Genomic DNA, 21,275 nt, shown 5'->3' with positions numbered 1-21,275 from the left:
AGCATGCGCTGTTACGCAAAAACCGCGATAGAGTGAAGCCGCGGACGTCGAAGCGCGAAGTGGCGAGAGTTCACTGTACATGGAAAACTGAGACTAATTCAACAATTTCAAATAGAAACCCCAAAAGGCAAACACTAAGGTAGAATTGGGTAACATTTTGAAAGAATCAACGCAATGAAAACACAAATCAGTGATCCTGAAGAAAAATGTTTTGTGACTAAAATACAAGATAAAGTATAAAAAGATCATATGCATGAGAGTTGAGAATACCATGGCTTGGTTTAGGCACACCTTAGTCCTCCAGGTAACATCCTTGCTTTTTAATACTCTAAAGAGATCTTGTGCAGTAGACTTACCTAAAGAAACTTATATTTGATTTATTGACTGTTGCGCTTCCAGGAGCAGTGATTGTGGATAAGTAAGACAAAATCCTTGACAACTTAAATTTTTCCTTGATTTATCATGTTAACCATTGGTCTACTTGTGAGGATTTTGGTCTTCATTACATTTTGTTATAATTCACACTGAAGGCTACAGTCCTTACTCTTCATCAGCAAGTGCTTCAGTTCCTCAATTTTAGTAAGGTTGTTAATAAGCCTTCCTCCAATCCTGATGTCACATTCCTCTTCATATAATCCAGCTTGTCTGATGATTTTCTCAGCAGATTGAGATGATACAACCCAGATACAAACCTTTCTTGGTTTTAAACAATGCAGTATTCTTGTTCTTTCCTCTATTTCCTTTTACTTTCCTCTTGTCCCACCATCATGTTTGGCCTTCATTTGGGTTTAGTAATTCCTCGTTGCTACATTGCCCTTTATTAAGCCCTACTAGGCATCCTACGCTCTTCTCTCCATTGATTGCAGTTTACTTGTTGTTCCCTTGTCCCTGGGTTGGCTCCCCTCCACGCCCTTCCTTTCTCCCACCTCCCCTTCTTCCATATCCCCAGGAACTATTGGTCCCATTCTTTTAATCTCTGAATTATTCATCCCATCTATCTTATGTAGACAGACATGCAGATACAATAAGCGCAAAACCCAGGCAAAGCCAAATAAAACAACAAAGATCAACAGTAACAACAAAACGAAATCCACTGACCAATGGAAAGGCCTATAAATAGTCCAAGGTCTCTTTGTTGGCCCACCAATGTTTTCCAGTCGAGTCTGATGGGGTGCCACACTCTTTCTCCAAAGTCTATTTTTGGTAGTCCTCGGGGCTTTCATCACTTTGCTCCCCTGGCTGTTCTGTTGCATTGCCCTTCGTGTTTCACCCCATTGTGATGGGGTCAGATTGTCCACAATTCCCACACTGTCTCCATATTGTCCCCCACATAAACCTTGCTATGGTTTAGCAAGGGATGTCGTGTCTCGTGGTGGGGCTGGCCCTATGGTCCTGTGTGTTTTCTGCTCTGAGCAGGAATATCGTCCTCAGGGCTTGGTGGGCCAGGATGTGCTCCCCTCCCTCTCCATCTCCTTTCGTTTCTCCCGTGTGCTCTGATCAGATGGAGCCCCAGTGCTGTCCTCTGAAGTGCACTCTTCTGAGGGGGTGTGTGTCCACATAGTTGGGACTGGGGCTGCCCTGCAGACTTCTGTATTGGTTCCCTGATACATGCCGGTATATTGTATTCACTTCTTGGCGCATTGGGTTAAAACCTGGCTTCTCTCTCCCTCTCCTGTGGAGATATAAACAATACCCTCCCCTTGGGTGGGTCAATTTCAGCACATTTTTAATGCAGTTTTAGAGGTAAAATTAGGTGCCTCAGCTGATATTCAGGTTGGCTTATACTCGAGTATATGTAGTACATATATACATGGCTGTATTTAGACCTCTATAAATGCCCTTTGCCTCCTAGTTCCTCTATTTCCTTTTACTTTCCTCTTGTCCCACTTTTCAGTCTTCATTTGGGTTTCAGTAATTCCTCTCGATTATATTGCCCTTGATTAAGCCTTACCAGGACTCCTACACCCTCCTCACCAACAATTTTTGATCATTTGTTCCCTTGTCCCTGGGTTTGTTAACACCCACTTCCTTTCCCCCTCCTCCCCCTCTCCCATGGCCCCCCAGAACCATCGGTCCTGTTTTCTCCTCCAGATTGTTTATCCCATCTATCTTATCTAGATAGACCTGCAGAGATATATGCACAAAACAGGATAGAGCAAAACAAAGCAACAAAAGAAAATGACTGGGGGGTGGGGGAGTAAGCCTGTAAATAGTTAATGGTCTGTTTGTTGACCTTTAGGAGTGTTTTCTGGTGGAGTCTGATGGGGTGCCACGCCCTGCCCCACAGTCTATTTTTGGTATTCCCTGAGGACTTCTTTGCTCTGTTCTCCTTGCTGTTCTGTTGCACACCCTTAGTGTTTTGCCTGTGTGGTGGGGTCAGATTGGGCACAATTCCCACAGTATGTCTCCAGTGTTGTCCCCCGTAGTGTTTTGGATCAGTGAGGGACGTCATGTCTCATAGTGGGGCCGGCTCTATGGTCCTCTCTGTGCATTGTCTGCTCTGAGCAGGTCCTCAGGGCTTGGTGGGCCAGGATGTGTTCCACTTTCTCTTTCTCTGCGTTCATTTGCTCCTGGCCCAAACAATCCTTCAATATTGCAACTAAAGGCTTGAATTTTTTCTTCTTTCATAAGATTTATAGCAGCTTATGTTGGTTCAGACCTTCCCCAAGCAGAGAAATCATGACTTACAACTATGCAGCCCCCAGTATAGTGATCTCCATCAAGTACACATCCAGAGAAGCTCTTAAGGAAGCTATTCCCTCCCTGGATTGGTCAGGATGTCACCTACTTAGATCACTTAATTCAGAATTCTTTGAATTTTGTGTTCTGTTTGCAAATTGCCTTGCCCCTCAATAAAAACTTTGACTTTGACCCAGACTCTGTCACTTTGGTCTATGACCCAGCCATTATCTTGTGATGGGAATACAGGAACCAAATGCTGGGTTTTAAAGAAGTTCTCTCTAACAGCTTGAGTTTGTACGAATTATACATTTGTTCAGGTTAATAACTATCGAGAATGCTTGCGCAAAACATAGCCAAGAGTGCCCATGCTACATGAACCTGCAGAATGTGCTGGAAGGGGTTGTTTTAGACAGGTATGGAGAGGAAACCTGTATCTAACTTACCTTTGAAAGATTTGTGACCTAAGTGCCAACATTTCAACTTTTTCAAAACTTGCTTACCTAAGTTAAAAAAAACAAAAACATTTTGCTTCAGGTGAAAGTTTACATAGCAAATGTGTATTCCAATCAGTAAGTGAAGCATAATTTGTCCCATGACTTCCGTCATAACCCCCCCGCAATGCATCAACGCTCTTATTTGCTCTCGGTTTCCTGGTTCCATTTATCTGGTTTTCCTGTCCGTTTTCCCTGTCTTCTCACGCTTGGTTTGGGGCAAATGTTGCTCTTTTGGTCTCATAGTTAGTTGTAGGGAGCACATTCTTCGGGATGTTTTTCACATACTGTTGGGTAGATGACCTGTATTATCTTCAGTTTCAAGTTAGGTTGTCAAAGGGCTAGTCTTGGTGGTTTACAGTAAGGCAGTGGTCCTCAACCTTCCTAATACCGCCACCCTTTCATAGCTTCTCAGATTATGGTAACCCCCAACCATAAAATTATTTTGTTGCTAGTACATAACTGTAATTTTGCTACGTTATGAATCGGGTGACCCCTGTGAAAGGGTCCTTCAACCCCCAAAGGGGTTGCGACCCACAGGTTGAGAAGCACTGCAGTAAGGTATGTCCCCCGCTCCCTACATTAAAAAAAAAAACAACCCCACCATTCTAACAGGCTTTCTATTGTGATGTTGGCCCAGACATCTTGTGTCTTATTAGAAAATATTTTTATTAAAAAACAAAAATGTGGGAGAAAGCTCCCGAAATCTTGCACTTTGGGTCACAAGATAAAAGCAGGTATCATAATTTGGCAGTGTATTTTAATATCATGTCTGCATTTGTACATAGGAGCCCTGTAGTCAGTGACTACACATTGGGCTGTTACCTGCAAGGTCAGCAGTTTGAAACCATCAGTCACGCCGAGGAAGGTGGGAGTTGAAGGAGTGGTGGTGGGGTGGCTACGTACTCCCATAAGAGTTAGTCTTAGAAACTCACAGGGGCAATTCTACCTTGTTGAATTGGGTCTGTATGAGTAGGCAGAGTTGATGGCTGAGAGTTTTGAGTTATTAAAAAAAAAAAAAAATCAAGGCTCTTTGGGAAGGTGAATTTTAAGGTAGACAACACCTGAGCATGAATTTGGTCACTATTCAGTAGGGGATGGAAGACGAGAGAAGCCCTTGTTGGTCTATGAGGGCTCCCAGCTGATAGTTATTTAGGATCATGTGTGACCTGCAGACATGACTCACCAAGTGTCTATTTGTTACGGGGGAATCGGGTGTAGGGTTCCTAGATTACAAAATTCCAAATTGGCACTCATTCTGTGACCACTTGAAAGGGACTCATGAAAACAAGAAGCGTGGTAGCTTTCCTTTTGGAAGACCTTAGGTAGAGAGCCATCAGGAAGAAAAAGTTACCAGGTATTGAGAAATTGACATCATCGATTGAAAATGAAGAAGAAAAAGCAGCGTATGTAGAAGGGTGAAGACTGATAATAAACAAGAAAACCTCTAGGGCAATTTCTCACCTAGGAGCATGTACCTCACACACTCATCCAGTTGTGGGAACATAAAGGATCTTTAGTGCATTGGATTTTTCTCTGACCCTAGAAAATGGTGAGGGTCTTTTAAAATGAGCATACTTGTACTTAGTCTTATTACCTTGTGTTCCCGTTACTGCTAGCTAATGTTTTTGGTATAACACAGACTGATGCCATGATATTAAATAATATGGCTGGATTTCTGGGAGTTAGTCTTTAAATCCTTAGAATTTCCTGTCTTTACTCTCATAGTCACAGAAACCCACAGGGGCAATTCTACTGTCCTATAGGATTGCTATGTCTGAATCACCTTGATGACAATGAGTTTGATTTTTGGTGAGAATGTCTTTTTTTATTGTAGGCCCCTCAAACCACACCCAAATTTATGCTAATGAAGTGGACCAGTACTTAAGATTATACTTGTGACAGCATGGGTGCTGGGCTTGCTAGGAAGACCATTCATGGGATTAGAGGAGGGAACATTTGAGACATGCAGTATCAGCATGACCTCTGGGGAGAGAAGGGGCTTGAAGAATAAGTTCAATCACATGGCTGACTCAATAATGCATATGTATAAAGACCCAATAAAAAAGCTAGACCCAGGCATCAAGCTTCCTTTAACATTACTTTGCACAACGTGCAGGGAGGATAGTACATCCTGACTACCCTGGTAGAGTACACAGCAGATCTCACTGGATATGTACCTCTCCCACTGTACTTCTGATTTGCATCCTTCTAACCCTAAGGGTAGTATTTTGAAGCCTCTAGCTATTCCTCATGACAAAGAAGAGGTTTTTTCCTATTAAGTCTTAGAGACCCACAGGGATAGGCCTACCTTGACCCCCCCCCCCTTAAGGTCACTATGAGTTGGAACTAATTTAATGGCAGTGAGAACTAATATAGCTGTAATCATAAGTATACCATTTCCCTGAGGTCTACGAGTCATTCTAAGGAATTATTAAACCTGAAGGGATACTGGGAATTCCTGAATTTGCTGGTAGCTGTTCAGAAGTAAGGGTAGCTTGGGGACCTCTGAGTTGGCAGCTGGTGTCTGAAGTGAGGGAAGTCCTGTGGAAGAATGTGCCAATAACTGTGAAGTAGTTGTGTAGTCAATGAAGTTGCTTTCCTAGTTTCATATTCATAGGGGGACGAGTCAATACACGCACACACACACACACACACACACACTCACACATACACGATGCACTTCTTCGAAATCCCTAAGACACATAGGCACAAAGTACCCTAAGCTTAAAAACTTGCATAGCTCTATAGATGAAACATTACAATGAGCTATAGTTTCTTCCAGACTTGTTACATACCCATTCTCCATATAGTTTCAATGTAAGACCTACTATAGTTCCTATCATGGTACTCTGCAGAACTAGAGCCATGTAATCTCTGAATCTAACTTTCTTTATTGTAAACCAAGGCACTTATTTCAAAGGTGTATTCAGGGCATTGAATTAAATAAATGCACATCAAGTACATGGTAGATTTCCCAAAGAAAATGTTTATGACTTTCCCTACTTAAATCTGTATAACAACAATTCTAAGATTTGGTGCCAGACAGACCTACTGCTCAGATGTAACTCTGGATTCTTTTTAGGCTTTCACATCTCAGATGTAACTCTGGATTCTTTTAAGGCTTTCATTTTCGTCGTCTGTATACTGAAGCTATCAACTGTGAAGATTACCAAGAGGCGGGCTGTGCGTTTTAACAGAATGCTTGGCCCATAGTGAATAGGTCCTAGCACTCTTGGTAGCCTCTGCTTGAGAATCTTCAAGGTTGAGAAATTCACTTTCTCATAATTTCTAAAGGTTGCAGAGATTATTCAGCGAAGTCCACCTCTTTTTACAAAGAATAAATTTAATTCCATCATATATAAATGAGAACTTTCCAACAGAAAACATGATTCGAAGGTACATACAATAAAAGATCAAATCAAGCACACCAGGAAACCAATGAAAGCTGTTCACCATTTCCATGAACATTAGTGTGTGAGCCTTTCACTCTGGCAAGACATGCAATTTTCAAGAAAATGTTGAAATTGACAAGACAATAAACTGTTGTTCTTTCTGCCATTTGGGGAAAAATACGGGCATTATTCAATTTTATTATGGAACACATCAATTCAGGTCATGAAACATCTATGAAAAAATAGTTTGGGAACCACTGAGTGGTCAACCCTAATCTTAGTCATCTGTTCATAAAATGATTTCCACTATACACAAACGCAGACATTTGAAATACATTTCAATTAAGGAGCAAAAAGGTCTTATTTACAGAGAATTTTAAAAGAATTCTAAAAGAAACAGCCTTATTTTCAAAAGCATACACCAAGTTCAGACTAGGTTGTCAGACAATCTTGGAATCTAACAACACTGTATATAGCCTTCTTAACTCAAACATACTATAAGCATTTGCAGAGGTTAGCGCCTAAAGTTCTCAGATCAGAAACTGCCATAAAGAACTCCTATGAAAGAGCAAGAGGAAGTCGGCAGGTCTCCATCTTTTACCGGGATGAAGATTTTAGAGTTTTGGATGAATTAAGATTTCCTGAAGAATTGGGGCCAAACTAGAACAAGTTTAATGCTGGGTGTTGAGATTTTTGTTGTACAATAGCTGTGTTGAATTTACTTGCAGAGTTTAAATGTTTTAAAAATTGTATTAAGCTTTTATATAATTCATCAGATTAAGATTCACAAATTCTAATAAAAACAATCTCCAACTGATATTACAGTATCAACAGAAAGAGATCTGAGCTATCCCTTACTAACTAGTCTACAGAGCCACAAACAGAGTTAGGCTTGTTTCTGCTTCTTATTTAAAAAGGTGGGCCCACCTCTGCTTTTTTGAGACAAGTTCCTAAAGGGAATGTCCATTATGTACAGATATCTTAGACCCACAAGGAGTCTTTGTAGCACAAACCAAGTACAGTTAATCCTTGGTATTCAAATACTTCATGTTTTTTGTTTCACTAATTTCCATATATCACAAAGGACATAGTGATCTACAATTTCCTTCACGCACCAATTTGAATCTTGAGTGCTTGAGGAAAGATAAACTAAGTTAGCACTTCTGTTAACTGTTCTTTTTTTCCCTTATTAGTTCACTTATTACTAGTAACTGGTATACTTTTTGACTATTTCATGAAAAAAAAATGCAGTCAATATTTCCATTTTCAGGACATAGTATCAATGACATCTCTACAGATGTCATGGATTTACTTTTCAACACTAAGTCACACATTACTTCATCAACATGACTTATTGTTGACCATGTACTTTTCTAAAGGTGTCCTCCAAATAATTGGCCTGAGAGTTTGTTTTAAAATTCTTAATTATGTGTTTAATCTGCCTACGTTCTTATTAAGGAGACCTGGTGGCACAGTGATTATGTGTTGGGCTGCTACTCATGTCAGCAGTTCAAAACCATTAGCCACTCAGTGGGAGAAAGCTGGGCCTTCTATTTCTGTAAAAGGTAAGTCTTTGCAATTCACAAGGGTAGTTCTCCTCTGCCCTGTAGGGTTGCTATGAGTAGGCAATGACTCTGTGGCGAGAGATGTTCTTGTTATGCCTTTGGTGGTAAAGGCTCTGCCTGAAATGTTGACTGGGAAGTGAAAAGAAAAATGTTTGTCAGTAACTGTCTTAAAGTACTCTGGGCTCCAACCACTGCTAAGTATTTTACATGCATCCCCCTTTTGATCAGACTATGTGAGGTAGTCTGTTATATCCATTTCAGGAGTAGAGAGAAGCCTACAAGATGTTAAAATCACTTGCCTGAGGCCACACAGCTAGGGACCAGCCAAAGACTTGAACCCAGATGTACGGAGCTCTGGGAGAACATACCATGGACACAAGAACCGCAAAGCCCAACTCTTCCATATGTAACAAGTCAGACATCTCTACCTTTAAGTGGTCCAATAGTGCAAACCTCACATATTCCTGTTTTAATTGTCTCCTGCTGCCATACAAATTACCTCACTGAGCAGTTCAAAACAAGTTTTCAGAGGTCAGCCACCTGAAATACAGTGTGGCTGGACTCAGGTTCTTTCCCAAGATTACTGGTTGTTGACAGAATTTCCTTTTCATGTGATTCTGCCACTTTCAAGACAGCAATGGAGCATTGAGTCCTCCCTCCAAATGTCTTCCTCTTTTGCTTCTAAATATTCATGTGGTTTCTCTGGATCCTCCCAGATAATCCAGGGCTGTATCCCCACTTAGTAGACAACTATATCCACAAAGCCCCTCCTTATTATGTAACCTAATACAACGGGAGCAAAGGTACATGGCCAAAACGCTGCCCATTACTGTTTATTTATCCTCTACTTTGTGGACATCTACAGACCAGACCCCACAAAGCAAAATGCCCTCTCCCTGTGTGGTATTCTGCTAGGTAGCTAGCTAATTACAGCAGTTACACTGGGTGTTATCCAAATATGGATTAATGCTATAAAGCATTTCTACTCTGTAGCACATTGGGGTCCTGAGTTGCAACCAACTCAATTAGCAATGGGTTTTGTTTATTTGTACTTATTCTCATCCTTCCTTAGTGTTCGGAAGCTCAGACTCACAAAATATCACTTAGTAGCTGCAGCAATGTAGATTATCAAAAATGCCAAATATAAAATCTTAACTATTCAGAAAACTACTACACCATGCAAAAAAACATACTATTTTCAAACAGCTACTTTTAGATTTAATATGCTTAAAATCTTATTCATATCATGAAAAGTTAATCTCATTCAGTCCATTCTATCAGTCCAGCCAGCCCATTCCTCAGCTCCAATTAGTAACATCTCAATGCAACTTAAGTTTTACTAGAGCACTAAAAATGCTAATCATTTAATATGACATTATCTGATCGATGAGTATTTTTCTTTCTTTAGTAAAAGAAAAGTAGGTAATAAAGTCAAGGCGAACTCCTACAATCTGGTATAGGTAAGTAGAGCATTAAAGCCAACACAGAAAATTGTTAACATCATATACTCTAGATAGTGAGTATATAAACGGTTCACTGTGTAATTATGTTCATTTTCTTGTACGTCTGAAATTTTTTCTAAGATGCTGCCAAAATCATTACAATAAATTCAAACACAGCACCAAAGGCCAGTCTCACATTTCTCATAACTTCTAATCACATAAGCTGTTTTGTCATGATTCCCCACATTCTCCATTTTTAATTCCCAAAATAGTATTCATGCTGCGTCTTTACAGCCTGGTCTTTCTAAGTGTCCAAATACAACCCATTTTTCTGAGTCCAGTTCAAGTTCACCTTCTATTTAAAAAATCATTCCCTTCTCTGAAGTATTACTGTACTTATCTGTGCTGTACTACTTAAAATGCAGTTCTGGAGTGATTTTAAGTAAGTTTTAGGTGTGACTTTCTAAAAGTGACACATACTTATGTATTAGAAATGAAATATGACTAGAGCATGCTTTAAAATACAGAAGTAGTAAGGGGCATGGATTAGCCAGACAGACCATAATTGTGAAATCAGGGCTGAAGTACACAAGGGATAACACTAGGAGAGAGCAAAGATCAAAACAAAACATACAGTCCAAGGAACAGAGTCCAATAACTACACTATCAAAATTGGATATTTAAAGTAGAAAATACTAGTAAAATACCCTTATTTGAATGAATTCAAGCCAAAGGAAGGCTGATATTATGCCTCTTCTATTGTTGTTGTGGTTTCTACGAATTTTTAAAAACTTAAATAATGGTGGTAGTGGTGGGTCTTGACTCATCAATATATAAACATCTTTAAAATATGTGCACGGAAACAACCAGAATGTGAAATTTTCATTTTATCCTGTCTAGTAAACTAAAGAACATGAGTTCTATACATAAATTCAGATAATCATTTCAGAAAAAAAAACACACCAGAATATCATCAATTTACAGTCCTAGATAGAATACTGGATCTAAGCAATGATCACTAACAGCAGTTACGACCACTTAGGGGAGGAGCTAATAGAGAACTTCATATTTTGCTGAAATAAACACAAAAAGGTACAAACAAAACCCGCTTGAGCTCACCATCAATGCACAGGAAATGTAAATGATGCCATGAGAATGCATTCAGTAAAACTGATAGTGAGGGATGATTCTACAGGACAATGCCGTTTCTTTAAAAATTTAAACCATAAGAAAAACATAAAGGAGAAACCATGTAAACAAAAAGAAATGTAAGATATCAATTACCAATCAAATGCAAGATATAGATTTATCTGGGTCCCGACTCAAAGAAACTAATTGTAAAATAAATTTAGAATAAAGAAAACCTAAGTAATAACTATTCGACTGCCCCCCACCCAATAAGAGTATTAATCATGCTCTAAAAAGTGCCGTACCTTTAGAGATAATACTGGCATGTGTACATGATGTCTGGGAGGTGAGAGTACGACTAGGGAAACCATAGGGTATTACTAGTCTTTATTTTTGAAATTTTTCATAATAAAGTGTTTTTAAATGAGAATTTTGTTTTGATAGTGTTGTATTGTAAGATATTTAAAAGTTTATTTTCTTTACTGAAGACTCCCAGACAGAGTTCTTTGATGGACTGGCATATAATTGCTCAGTTAAATCTTAAAACACAGTTTAATCTCATAACTTGTTACTTAGAAGCTGACAAGAAATGATTTTTGGAGACTGTATTATAAGTATTACTATAGTTAGTAAAGAAATTAAGCCTCGGTACTATTCCAGACTTGTAAGGTAAATTTCAATGAAACAGCCCAAGTAAGTCTCAACAGAAAACACAGGCATCCAGTGACAGTGCAGTAAAACAACTGCACTTTGGTGAGAACACCATAGGCTAGTGCTATGATGTTTTTGACAGTTTGTTTCAAAAGTCAGAATACCAAATAGGGTTTTAAGTTAGGAAAAAAAAGTTAGTAAAAGGGGAAATATAAAGTGTCCATATATAGCAATGCATCTCCGGTCATTTTTTTTTTTCACAATAGATGAGAAAATACAAATCTAAGTAACTAAGAATGAAAATTATTTTGATTGAATGCAGCTTAAAAAATTAATACATACATAAACCTGGACAGGGAAGTGGTATTTTAAAATGCTAATATAGTTTTAAACCCATACTTATAGAATTCAAATTCCTAAAAGTCTACTAAAATTTTGGAATTTTAAATCAGAGAGGAAACTTCGATAAATTTAACTTCAATTCTAGCTAAGAGTGTGGGCTCTAGAGTAAGCCAAATCTTGGCCTGAATCCTAGCTCTGCCATTTTCTAGGTACTAGCTTAAAGTATATCTTTTGACATACTGCTTAAAAATTTCTTAATTCATTGGTATGAGATTAAGCTTATAAAGTACTCAACAAAGAACCTGGCACATGAGAAGTGCTCAATAAATAAATGTTTGCAATTCTATCTCACCAATCCTGAATCATATTTTCTCACATTCCAACATCCCTGAAATTGGGATGTATCCCATAATTGATGGCATATCATGGTTTAATTGGCAGAGTTTTTCTTAGTAGCATATAAAATAATGGTGTACATTATAATTACCAGCATCTTTTAAAAAAAATTAACAGCATCTGAAGACTAAATGAAATATACTACTAAATTACAATGAAGCAGTATTCCTAATTTATGTGATAACCAATTTAAGAGTTTAAAATGTTTCAATGTCTGTGAAAAATCTTTTCAATGCATCACAAACAGAACAATTTTGAGACAAATTAATTTTGTAAAAAATGGTTTTATCAATTTTTTGGTATAAAATACAAAGAAGAAACCTAGCCAATCAACACATAATTTTTGCCACATGAAAAGATACTTTTATCAAACTTTGAAATCTAAGAACATACAAATGTTTCTTTTATCATGTCTACAGTAATTGTCTATGCTTTTCCATTTAACTCTTAAAAATTCTGCATATCCCCATTATTTCTCTGTCCGTTACAGTACAATGACAGGGAGGAAGAGGGCTGGCGAAAACAACTCTCTATGCAGTTTTTTGCTGTCCCTTCTTTCCAATCAGGGATTTGTGGATGTGAGGGATCACACCTAGAATGAGATAAAACACACCAGGTATTACAACAAACCTTTTTTAGCTGGCTATGTCTCAACACTTAATATCTTAAGCAAAAAGAGTAATTATACAAATAATGAAATGAATGAAATAAAAATTCCTTGTCACATTCTGGCCCCTTCCCCCCACCCCCCTTCTTGAAATAGCTTATACATCACAGTTCTCAAACTTGACTTGGCCTACCATCCCTTTTCAGGAAAAAAAACAAAACTACTCAGTGTCCCCTTGAGAAAACTTTTATACTATAGTCTGTAAACCAAGATAAAGTGTAGGGTTATATCTGTTTTTGTAACCCCAGTGGATCACTCCAGCACACCAGGGTGAAACAAAGATCGACACCAAGTCCATTTATTCTCCCCAGTCGTCCATGACATTTTAAAACAATTTATATAAATGCACATTTTTATAAGTGGAACCAGTGTCCATCAGATTCTCAAGAAAAGACCAAGAACCACTCACTAACTTACATCTTTTCTCACCTGCTTTAATCCAGACCAATCTGATTATCTCATTCTTTCCAAATATATATGTATAATTAATCATTTTATTGGGGGCTCTTACAACAATTCATACATCAATTGTATCAAGCACATTTGTACATATGTTGCCATCATTTTCAAAACATTTTCTTTCTACTTGAGCCCTTGGTATCAGCTTTTTCCCTCTCCCTCTCCTACCCTTGTGAATTCTTGATCAATATTACTATTGTTATTTTGTATCTTTTTTTGTGTGGTTATTTTGTATCTTACACCATCTGTTGTCTCCCTTCACCCACATTTCTCAGTCATCCCCCTGGGGAGCGGGGATTATATGTCCAACCTTGTGATTGGCTCCCCCTTTCTCCCACTTCCCCTTGCTACCCTCCCCCTATCCTCATGGTATTGCTACTCCCACTACTGTCCTATATTCCATTTGTCAAGAGCTCTTATCTGGTCTATACTACACCCTGGTTGAATCGGCCCCATTGTGACCCTTCTGTAAAGGGATGTCCAATTGCCTACAGATGGACTTTGGGTATGCACGCTGATCCCTGTCATTCACATTGACATATTTATTTGTTTTGGATCTTTTGATAACCTGATACCTGATCCCGTTGACACCTCATGATCACACAGGCTGGTGTGGTTCTACCAAGTGCGCTTTGTAGCTTCCCTGCTAGATAGTGCTTGTTTAACTTCATGCTTGTAAGACCCCAGATGCTATAGCTTTTGATAGCTAAGCACCATCCACTTTCTTCACCATATTTGCTTATGCACCCATTTTATCTTTCGCAGTATGTTGGGAAGGTGAATCACAGAGTGCCAGGTTATTAGAACAAAGTGTTCTTGTGTTTAGGGAGCCCTCAAGCAGAGGCTGAAAGTCCATCTGCTATCTTAATATTTAACATATATGTACATAGACCTATATTCCTATAATTATAAATTAATATATTTACATATGTACATGCATACATTTATACCTCTATAAATAGCTTTTGGTTCCCAGTTCTTTCTTCTATTTCCTTTTACTTTCCTCCTGTCCCACTATCATGCCAAAGTATATTATGGTACCACAACTTCTCAAGAGCATTTCCCAAGTACTTTAAAGGTATAGAAAATATTTTAAACATCAGGCTTTATGCATCATATATGAAATGTAGACAAATAACTTGCTAAAATTAAAAATAGTATTACATGAGGGTAAGTCAAAAAGAACTGATACCAGGGTTCCAGTTCCTACATGTATGAGTCTATCCCAAGCAAAACATGTTTACGCGTCTGTTATATCAGTGGATAATTGCAGACAAGTTCTAATACACTTGTCTGAATCTCATTAGGGTACCATGTACCAGGCTCCCTCTACCCCTCCACCAAAAAAACAGTCCAGTCCAAACAGCAGCTTTTGAGGGGATCTGATGGGAAATTCAAAGCAAAGAGAACAGCTCAAAAGGTTATGGCAACTGTTCCTTGATATTCCAAAGGGCAATCCTATCAGAGGTTCTGGAAGGCAGAAGGCAATCACAAACGATGAAGAGAACGTTAAACACTGAGTTGCACTGGTGCAAAAAACCAGGAACGTGGCATCAAGATTCCCTCTTCCTCATGCTTTGAGAGTAGCCAGGATTGTCCTATGAGAATTTTGTTGCATGCTTTACACTATCCAACAGACAAACCCTAATCTCGCCCCCCTCTGCCCACTTCAGACTTTTTGTTGTTCCCAAAACGGCAAGGATATTTAAAAGGAACATGGTTTGAGTCCCTTGAGGAGCCCAAACCATCATTTTGATAGGGTATGCATTGAAGAATGCTGAATTCTTTGGGGAAGGGTTAGAGATGGAAACTCTATCTTTAGAAATATGCAGACCTAGATTAAAGTTGTTTTTAGAAAAGTAACTTTACATTTTGATATTTTAAATAAAGGTTTGTATGCTTTTGTAGCAAACTTTTCAATGTATCCTCGTAACAGCTACAAGTAGAAGAAACATTTATTCAGATACAACGAATAAGTCTAGATCATAATATACTTTAAAAAAAAAATCTTATTGGGAACTTACAGTTCTTATCACAATCCATACATACATCTATTGTGTCAAGCACATTTGTACATGTTGCCATCATTTTCAAAACATTTTTCTACTTGAGCCCTTGATATCAGCTCATTTCCTCTCTCTCCCAACCTCCCTACCTCATGAACCCTTTATAAATATATACATCCCCCCTCCCCAATGTCTTACACGAACTGCTGTCTCCCTTTACCCACTTTTCTGTTGTCCATCCCAGTACGAGGGGTTGTATGTAGATTATGATTGGTTCCCCCTTTCTCCCCCACCTTCCGCTTCCCCTACTGGTATCTCTATTCTCATTATTGGTCCTAAGGAGTTTATCTATTCTGGATTCCCTGTGTTCCAAGCTCTTATCTGTACCAGTGTACATGCTCTGGTCTAGTGAGATTTCTAAGGTAGAACTGAGGTCATGATAGTAGGGAGGGGGGGGGTTAATTAAAGAACTCAACGAAAGATGTGTTTCATTGGTTAGTTATTTTTTGTTTCACTGGTTCTATACTGCATCCTGACCTTGCTTTTTCATGTGACCCTTCTGTAAGGGGATGTCCAATTGTCTACAGATGGGCTCTGGGTCGCCACACCACACCCCATTCATGTTGATATGATTTTTGTGGGTCTTTTGATGCCTGATACCTGATCCTATTGGCACCTTGTGATCAAACAGGCTGGTGTGCTTCTTCCATGTGGGCTTTGTTGTTTCTAAGCTAGATGGCCGCTTGTTCACCTTCAAGCCTTTAAGACCCCAGATGCTACATCTTTTGATAACTGGGCACCATCAGCTTTCTTCATCACATTTGCTTATGCACACGTTTGTCTTCAGCAATAGTGTCGAGAAGGTGAGCATCACAGAATGCCGGATTATTAGAACAAAGTGTTCTTGCATTGAGGGAGTACTTGAGTGGAGGTCCAATGTCCATTTGCTGCCTTAATACTTAAGATATAAATATAAGTACATAGATCTATTTCTCTACCATTAGACATAAATAAATTTACATCTATACAAGCCTGTATTTAGACCTCTATAAATGTCCTTTGCCTTCTGGTTCTTTCCTCTATTTCCCTTTGCTTTCTTCTTGTCCCACACTATTACGTTTGTCCTTCATTTGGGTTTCAACAATTCCCTTTGGTTACAACTCAACGAAAGATGTATGTTTCATTGGTTAGTTATTTATTTTTTGTTTCATTGGTTCTATACTGCATCCTGACTTGTTTTTTTCTTGTGACCCTTCTGTAAGGGGATGTCCAATGGTCTACAGATGGGCTTTGCCCTTAAGCCCTAGTAGGCATCCTATGCCCTTCTCTCCATCAATTTTAGATGACTTGTTCCCTTGTCCCTGGGTTGGCTGATACGATACCCCCCTTCCTTTCTCCCGCCTCCCCTCCCCCCCAACCGTTGGTCCCATTGTTTTATCTCCAAATTGTTTATCCCACCTATCTCATCTAGATAGACATGCAGACACAATAAGTGCAAAAACAAGACAATGCCAAACAAAACAACAAAGGAAGACAAAACAAAACAACAACAAAAAAAGACAAAAAAGGAAAAGCCTATAAATAGTTCCATGTCAGTTTGTTGACCTTTAGGAGTGGATCATAATACACTTAATGCTCATATTGATCACTGATCATAATTACCTGTTAGTCAGAGACCCATACTTTAGGCTCAAAAGGTAATACATACCACCTCCAGCTATGGTAGCCTTGATGAGAGAATCCAACTCTTCATCCCCACGGATTGCAAGCTGCAAGTGACGAGGAGTGATACGCTTTACTTTGAGATCCTTAGATGCATTTCCTGCCAGCTCCAGTACCTACAATGTGCATTTATGAAAAAAATGAAGGATGTCGTTTCAAAAAATTCAGTGTACATTCCTAATCATAGCTGAAAATATCACTAAGATAGCTGGACATGCAACATACAATATATATACAGAGCACACACACATATAATGATTTTCTTTCTCATACTTCTATAACGCTCTTTACTCTCAAAAGTGTATTATTTCACTTGACCCCTTTTGTTTTTGTTTTCTGAAATAGAGGTAAAAACTTGATTTAAAAAACACATCATTATATAAAAAGAAATGAAAGGACAAGGGATAATAAGGAATATGATTTTAAGTTCTAAACATTAAGGTGCAACTATTGGTTTCTCCCCATCTGAAGCAAAAAGGAGTAAAGTAAGTCAAAGACGCATGGAAACAATTAGTCCAATGCACTAACGGACCACGCAATCCTCACCCTCCATGACCCTGAGACCAGAAGAACTAGATGGTGCACGGCTACCACTGGCAACTGCTCTGAAGGGGTCACCTTAGAAGGTCCTGGATAGAGTGGGGAAAAAATATGGCCTTAGTGATAGAATTAAGCAAGGGATCACATGATAGAAATTTGTAAGACCAATGACTACTAGTTCATAGCAAATACCTTTTTTCAACAACACATGGACTTCTCCAGATGGAATACACAGAAATCAAATTGAATACATCTGTGGGAAGACATGAGGGAGTTCAGTATTAGCAACTACAACAAGGTCAGCAGGCAACTGTGGAAAGGACCATCAATTGCTCACATGCAAGTTCAAGCTGAAGAAAATGAAAACAAGTCCACGAGAGCCCCCAAATGACTTTTTGAGTATATCTTACCTGGATTTCACGAACATCTCAAAAACAAATCTAACACAATGAACACTAATGACAGAAGACCTGACGACTTGTGTGATGACATTAAGGCACATCATTCATGAAGAAAGCAAAAGGTCATTAGTAAGACAGGAAGAAAAGCTCCAAGTGAATGTCAGAAGAGACTCTGAAACTTGCTCTTTAATTGTAAAGTGGCTAAGGTAAATGGGAAAAAAGATGGGCCAAAGAACTATAGGAAGATTTCAAAGGGCAAACCAAACTACCATCGGTTTCTGAGACCATAACTCTTTTTAGGAATAGAAAGCCTGTCTGGTTGGTGGTTTTGAGCTGCCGACTTTGTGGCTAGCGGTTGAATGAATAATACCACTATGCCACTCGAGCTCCCAGAGAAGACAAAGTAAGATATTATAATGAAATGTTCAAAGATGAAGTAAGATATAATGAAATACACAAAGTCAGAAAACTAAAAGGAAGAACATGCTCAGCATATCTTAAACTGAAATAACTGAAGGAAAAATTCAAGCCTTAATTTGAATACTGAAAGATTCTATGGGCATAATACTGAATGATGCAGGAAATCTCAAAAGAAAATGAATATACAACCATTGTGGAAAGCGATATGGTGCTCCCTAAAACATCTGGGGAAAAAAATGCCATATGATGCAGCAACACCTTTGCTGGGCAGATACTCCAAAGAAGTAAAAGATAGATCTCCCATGCTCACTGCAGCATAGTTCACAAAAAGCAAAACGCTAGCAACAGCACAAATGTCCATCAGTAAAAGGATGGATAAAGAAACTAGTATATATAGACAATGGCATACTGCCTAAAAAAACATCAATGAAACAAGTCATGACAGTTCTACACTGTCCGATAGGGTTGTTGTCAGTACTGACTTGATCGATGGCAGTGAGTTTGTTTTATTTGTTCTTTTAAAACACACATCTTAAACTACTTGGATAGAGGGGCCCTCAACTTAGCTGGGATCAGTTTCTCAAGATGGGGGTGAATCATTCAATTGCTGCCCAACGACATTGTACTAAGGTCACCCCAAATCAACAGACACTTCTATAAGAGTAATAATCAAACTTTATGGGAAATTCATGTCTAGATGGGGGGCATGTATGTCTAAGAGAAGGTGCTTACATTTCTGTTGGGGGGTAAAGTATGAGGAACAACCTCCCGTCAGGAAACAACTTAACAATACATACATAGATGCCCCAAAGGGAGAATGCACAAGGTACTATGTTCTTAAGTGGACCCCTTTGATCTGTTTCTGTCTACCCCTTGGTGACCCAAGCATGTGCTGTAGACTACTGGTACTTTAGACTGTCATTTCAAGATACACATCCTTCATAGGCCATACCAGGATTCGCTGTGGAAACCCCACCAAGAGAACTGAGCTTTACCTCAAATTCATCTATAGCATTTAAGGAAGCAACATGCCCCCTTGGACTTAGGGCTGAAACCCCCTAGTGTGAGAAGCAGATGCTTTCCCATGGTTATGAAATTTGCAGTCTTTGAACTTTAGTTTGGATCTCTTACTTTGGGGGTTGCCCGAAACTACCATATATTTACATTTTATGTTTCTTATGGCATGTATTAAGTCTGGTAGGTATTGTTCTGCCTCTGTAAATGAACTATTTAAAATTCTATCACTAACTGCCACCGTTCCTGCAAATCCAGTCACTAAGAGTTTAATTTGTACAAGTCAATAATTCATGTATTGCAGCCAGAAGTTAGCCTATACTTGTATAATTTCCTTGTCTTAATAATTTTAAATTCTGTACCACTGAATAAATTAATGACACTACCAATAGAAGTAACTTATGCCCCAAGAGGATGGATGATTTATAATGTTCTCTATGAAAAAATGTTAATGATGTCTCTAGAGTGAACTAGAGAAAAATATCTCTGGGTTCTTAAAGTAGCTATCTATGTGAGGAAGCAATTAAGTGTACAGGGAAGAAGCACACCAACTTGCGTGAACTAAGGATCATAAATAATAAAATCTAAATCCATAGGAGGGAATGGTTATCAGAGTTTAGACTGTGAACAACTGCTTGCAGAAGGCTTTGGATAACAGTGAAAGTCCAAAATCCATTTAATGGGTCCAAATATGGATTAAACCTCTGGTGAATATGCTCTAAACACAGTCCAGGGATGTGATGGCCTTGTTATCAGGCAGAGTTCATCGTATAGTTGATTCTGGAAGATGTAGTAAAAATATAGTACCTTATCATCTCATCTCTTTCAACCCATGTCAAACTTCTGTTTTTAATATTTTATCTTGTTTTATTAATCATTTTATTGGAAGCTCTTACAGATACATATTGCAATTACATCAAACATAATTGCACAATTGCTACCACCTCCAATTCAAAACCCTTTTTTCTTAAAGTCTTTGAAATCAGCTTCCCTTTATCTTCTCCCTCTCCTACCCTACCCCCAAGAGCCCTTATTATTTTTAATATGTAGAAGGCATACCCTCCCAAAACTTGGAAAAATATTTGGCCGGGCAAAGTTTCCATAGTACACATTTTTTCACGCTAGGCAACATCGAGCAACTTGCTTTGAGGTAGTGCCCCCAGTGCTTCCACTTGGGAAGGTTCTCTGGTTACAGAGAATTTTTTTGTAAAAGTAGTTTTGTTCAAACTTCATTTTTTGTGATGGCTGATTTAAGAGAGAACATGTGGCTGTAAAATTTTGTTTCCTGCTTGAGGAAAGATACTGCAGAAAGTGTTGTGATGTTGAACACAGCTTACAGGACAGTGCTATGAGAAAAACTCAAGTGTATGAGTGGCTTTCTCATTTCAAAAAAGGTAAAATGTCAATTGATGACAAATCTCATTCTGGAGATCCATCAACTTCCCAAATCGATGAAAATGTCGACTGGTAGAACATTTGGAGTTCGTTCTACTAGGTCAGACTGCTAATCAAGCTTTCTATGTAGAGGTTCTGAAAAGAAAGCATAACAGTGTGTGGCAAAAAAGGCCCGATTTGTGGCAGACTGGATACTAGTTTTGTCACCACAACAATGCACCTGCTCACGCAGCCTTCTCAGTGCGCCAGTTTTTGGCAAAAAACAGCATGCTTCTCTTGCCCCATGAACCTTAATCACTTGACCTGGCTCTATATGACTTCTTTTTGTTCAGCAAATGAAGAGAAACACGAAAGGACAGCAATTGGATGATGTAAAAGAGGTGAAGGAAAAAAAAAAAAAAAGAGGGAAATGCAGTCAAGCTATCCAAAGATATGAGTTTGTGTAAAGGCCAACAAACAGACTTTGAACTATTTATAGGCTTTTCCATTTTTTCGCCAGTGGCTTTCTTTTTGTTGTTTTTTACTTCGTTTTGTTTGGCTTTGCCTGGTTTTTGCACTT

The 21,275-nt window shown here is 38.7% G+C and overlaps 1 protein-coding gene across 2 annotated transcripts in view; it reads right to left on the bottom strand.

The window, feature by feature from the left end:
* Window positions 1-6,499: 6,499 nt before the first annotated feature.
* LOC101663219 (histone H2A.V) overlaps window positions 6,500-21,275 on the bottom strand; it is a 32,240-nt gene continuing 17,464 nt past the window's right edge. For both annotated transcript variants that reach the window (XM_045286318.1, XM_045286317.1), the window contains 2 exons: window positions 16,933-17,062; window positions 6,500-12,684 (listed from right to left, as the gene is read on the bottom strand). In XM_045286318.1, coding sequence (XP_045142253.1) covers window positions 12,623-12,684; window positions 16,933-17,062 — 192 coding nt within the window. In that variant the 3' untranslated portion in view covers window positions 6,500-12,622. The remainder of the gene's footprint in view (window positions 12,685-16,932; window positions 17,063-21,275) is intronic.

This window comes from Echinops telfairi, unplaced genomic scaffold, assembly GCF_000313985.2.
Source record: "Echinops telfairi isolate 266 unplaced genomic scaffold, ASM31398v2 ScPeMD7_7;HRSCAF=31, whole genome shotgun sequence".
In the NCBI taxonomy this organism is placed as follows: Eukaryota; Metazoa; Chordata; class Mammalia; order Afrosoricida; family Tenrecidae; genus Echinops; species Echinops telfairi.
Note: the sequence above shows the minus strand (reverse complement) of the source record. Positions and strands in the feature narration are given on the sequence as shown.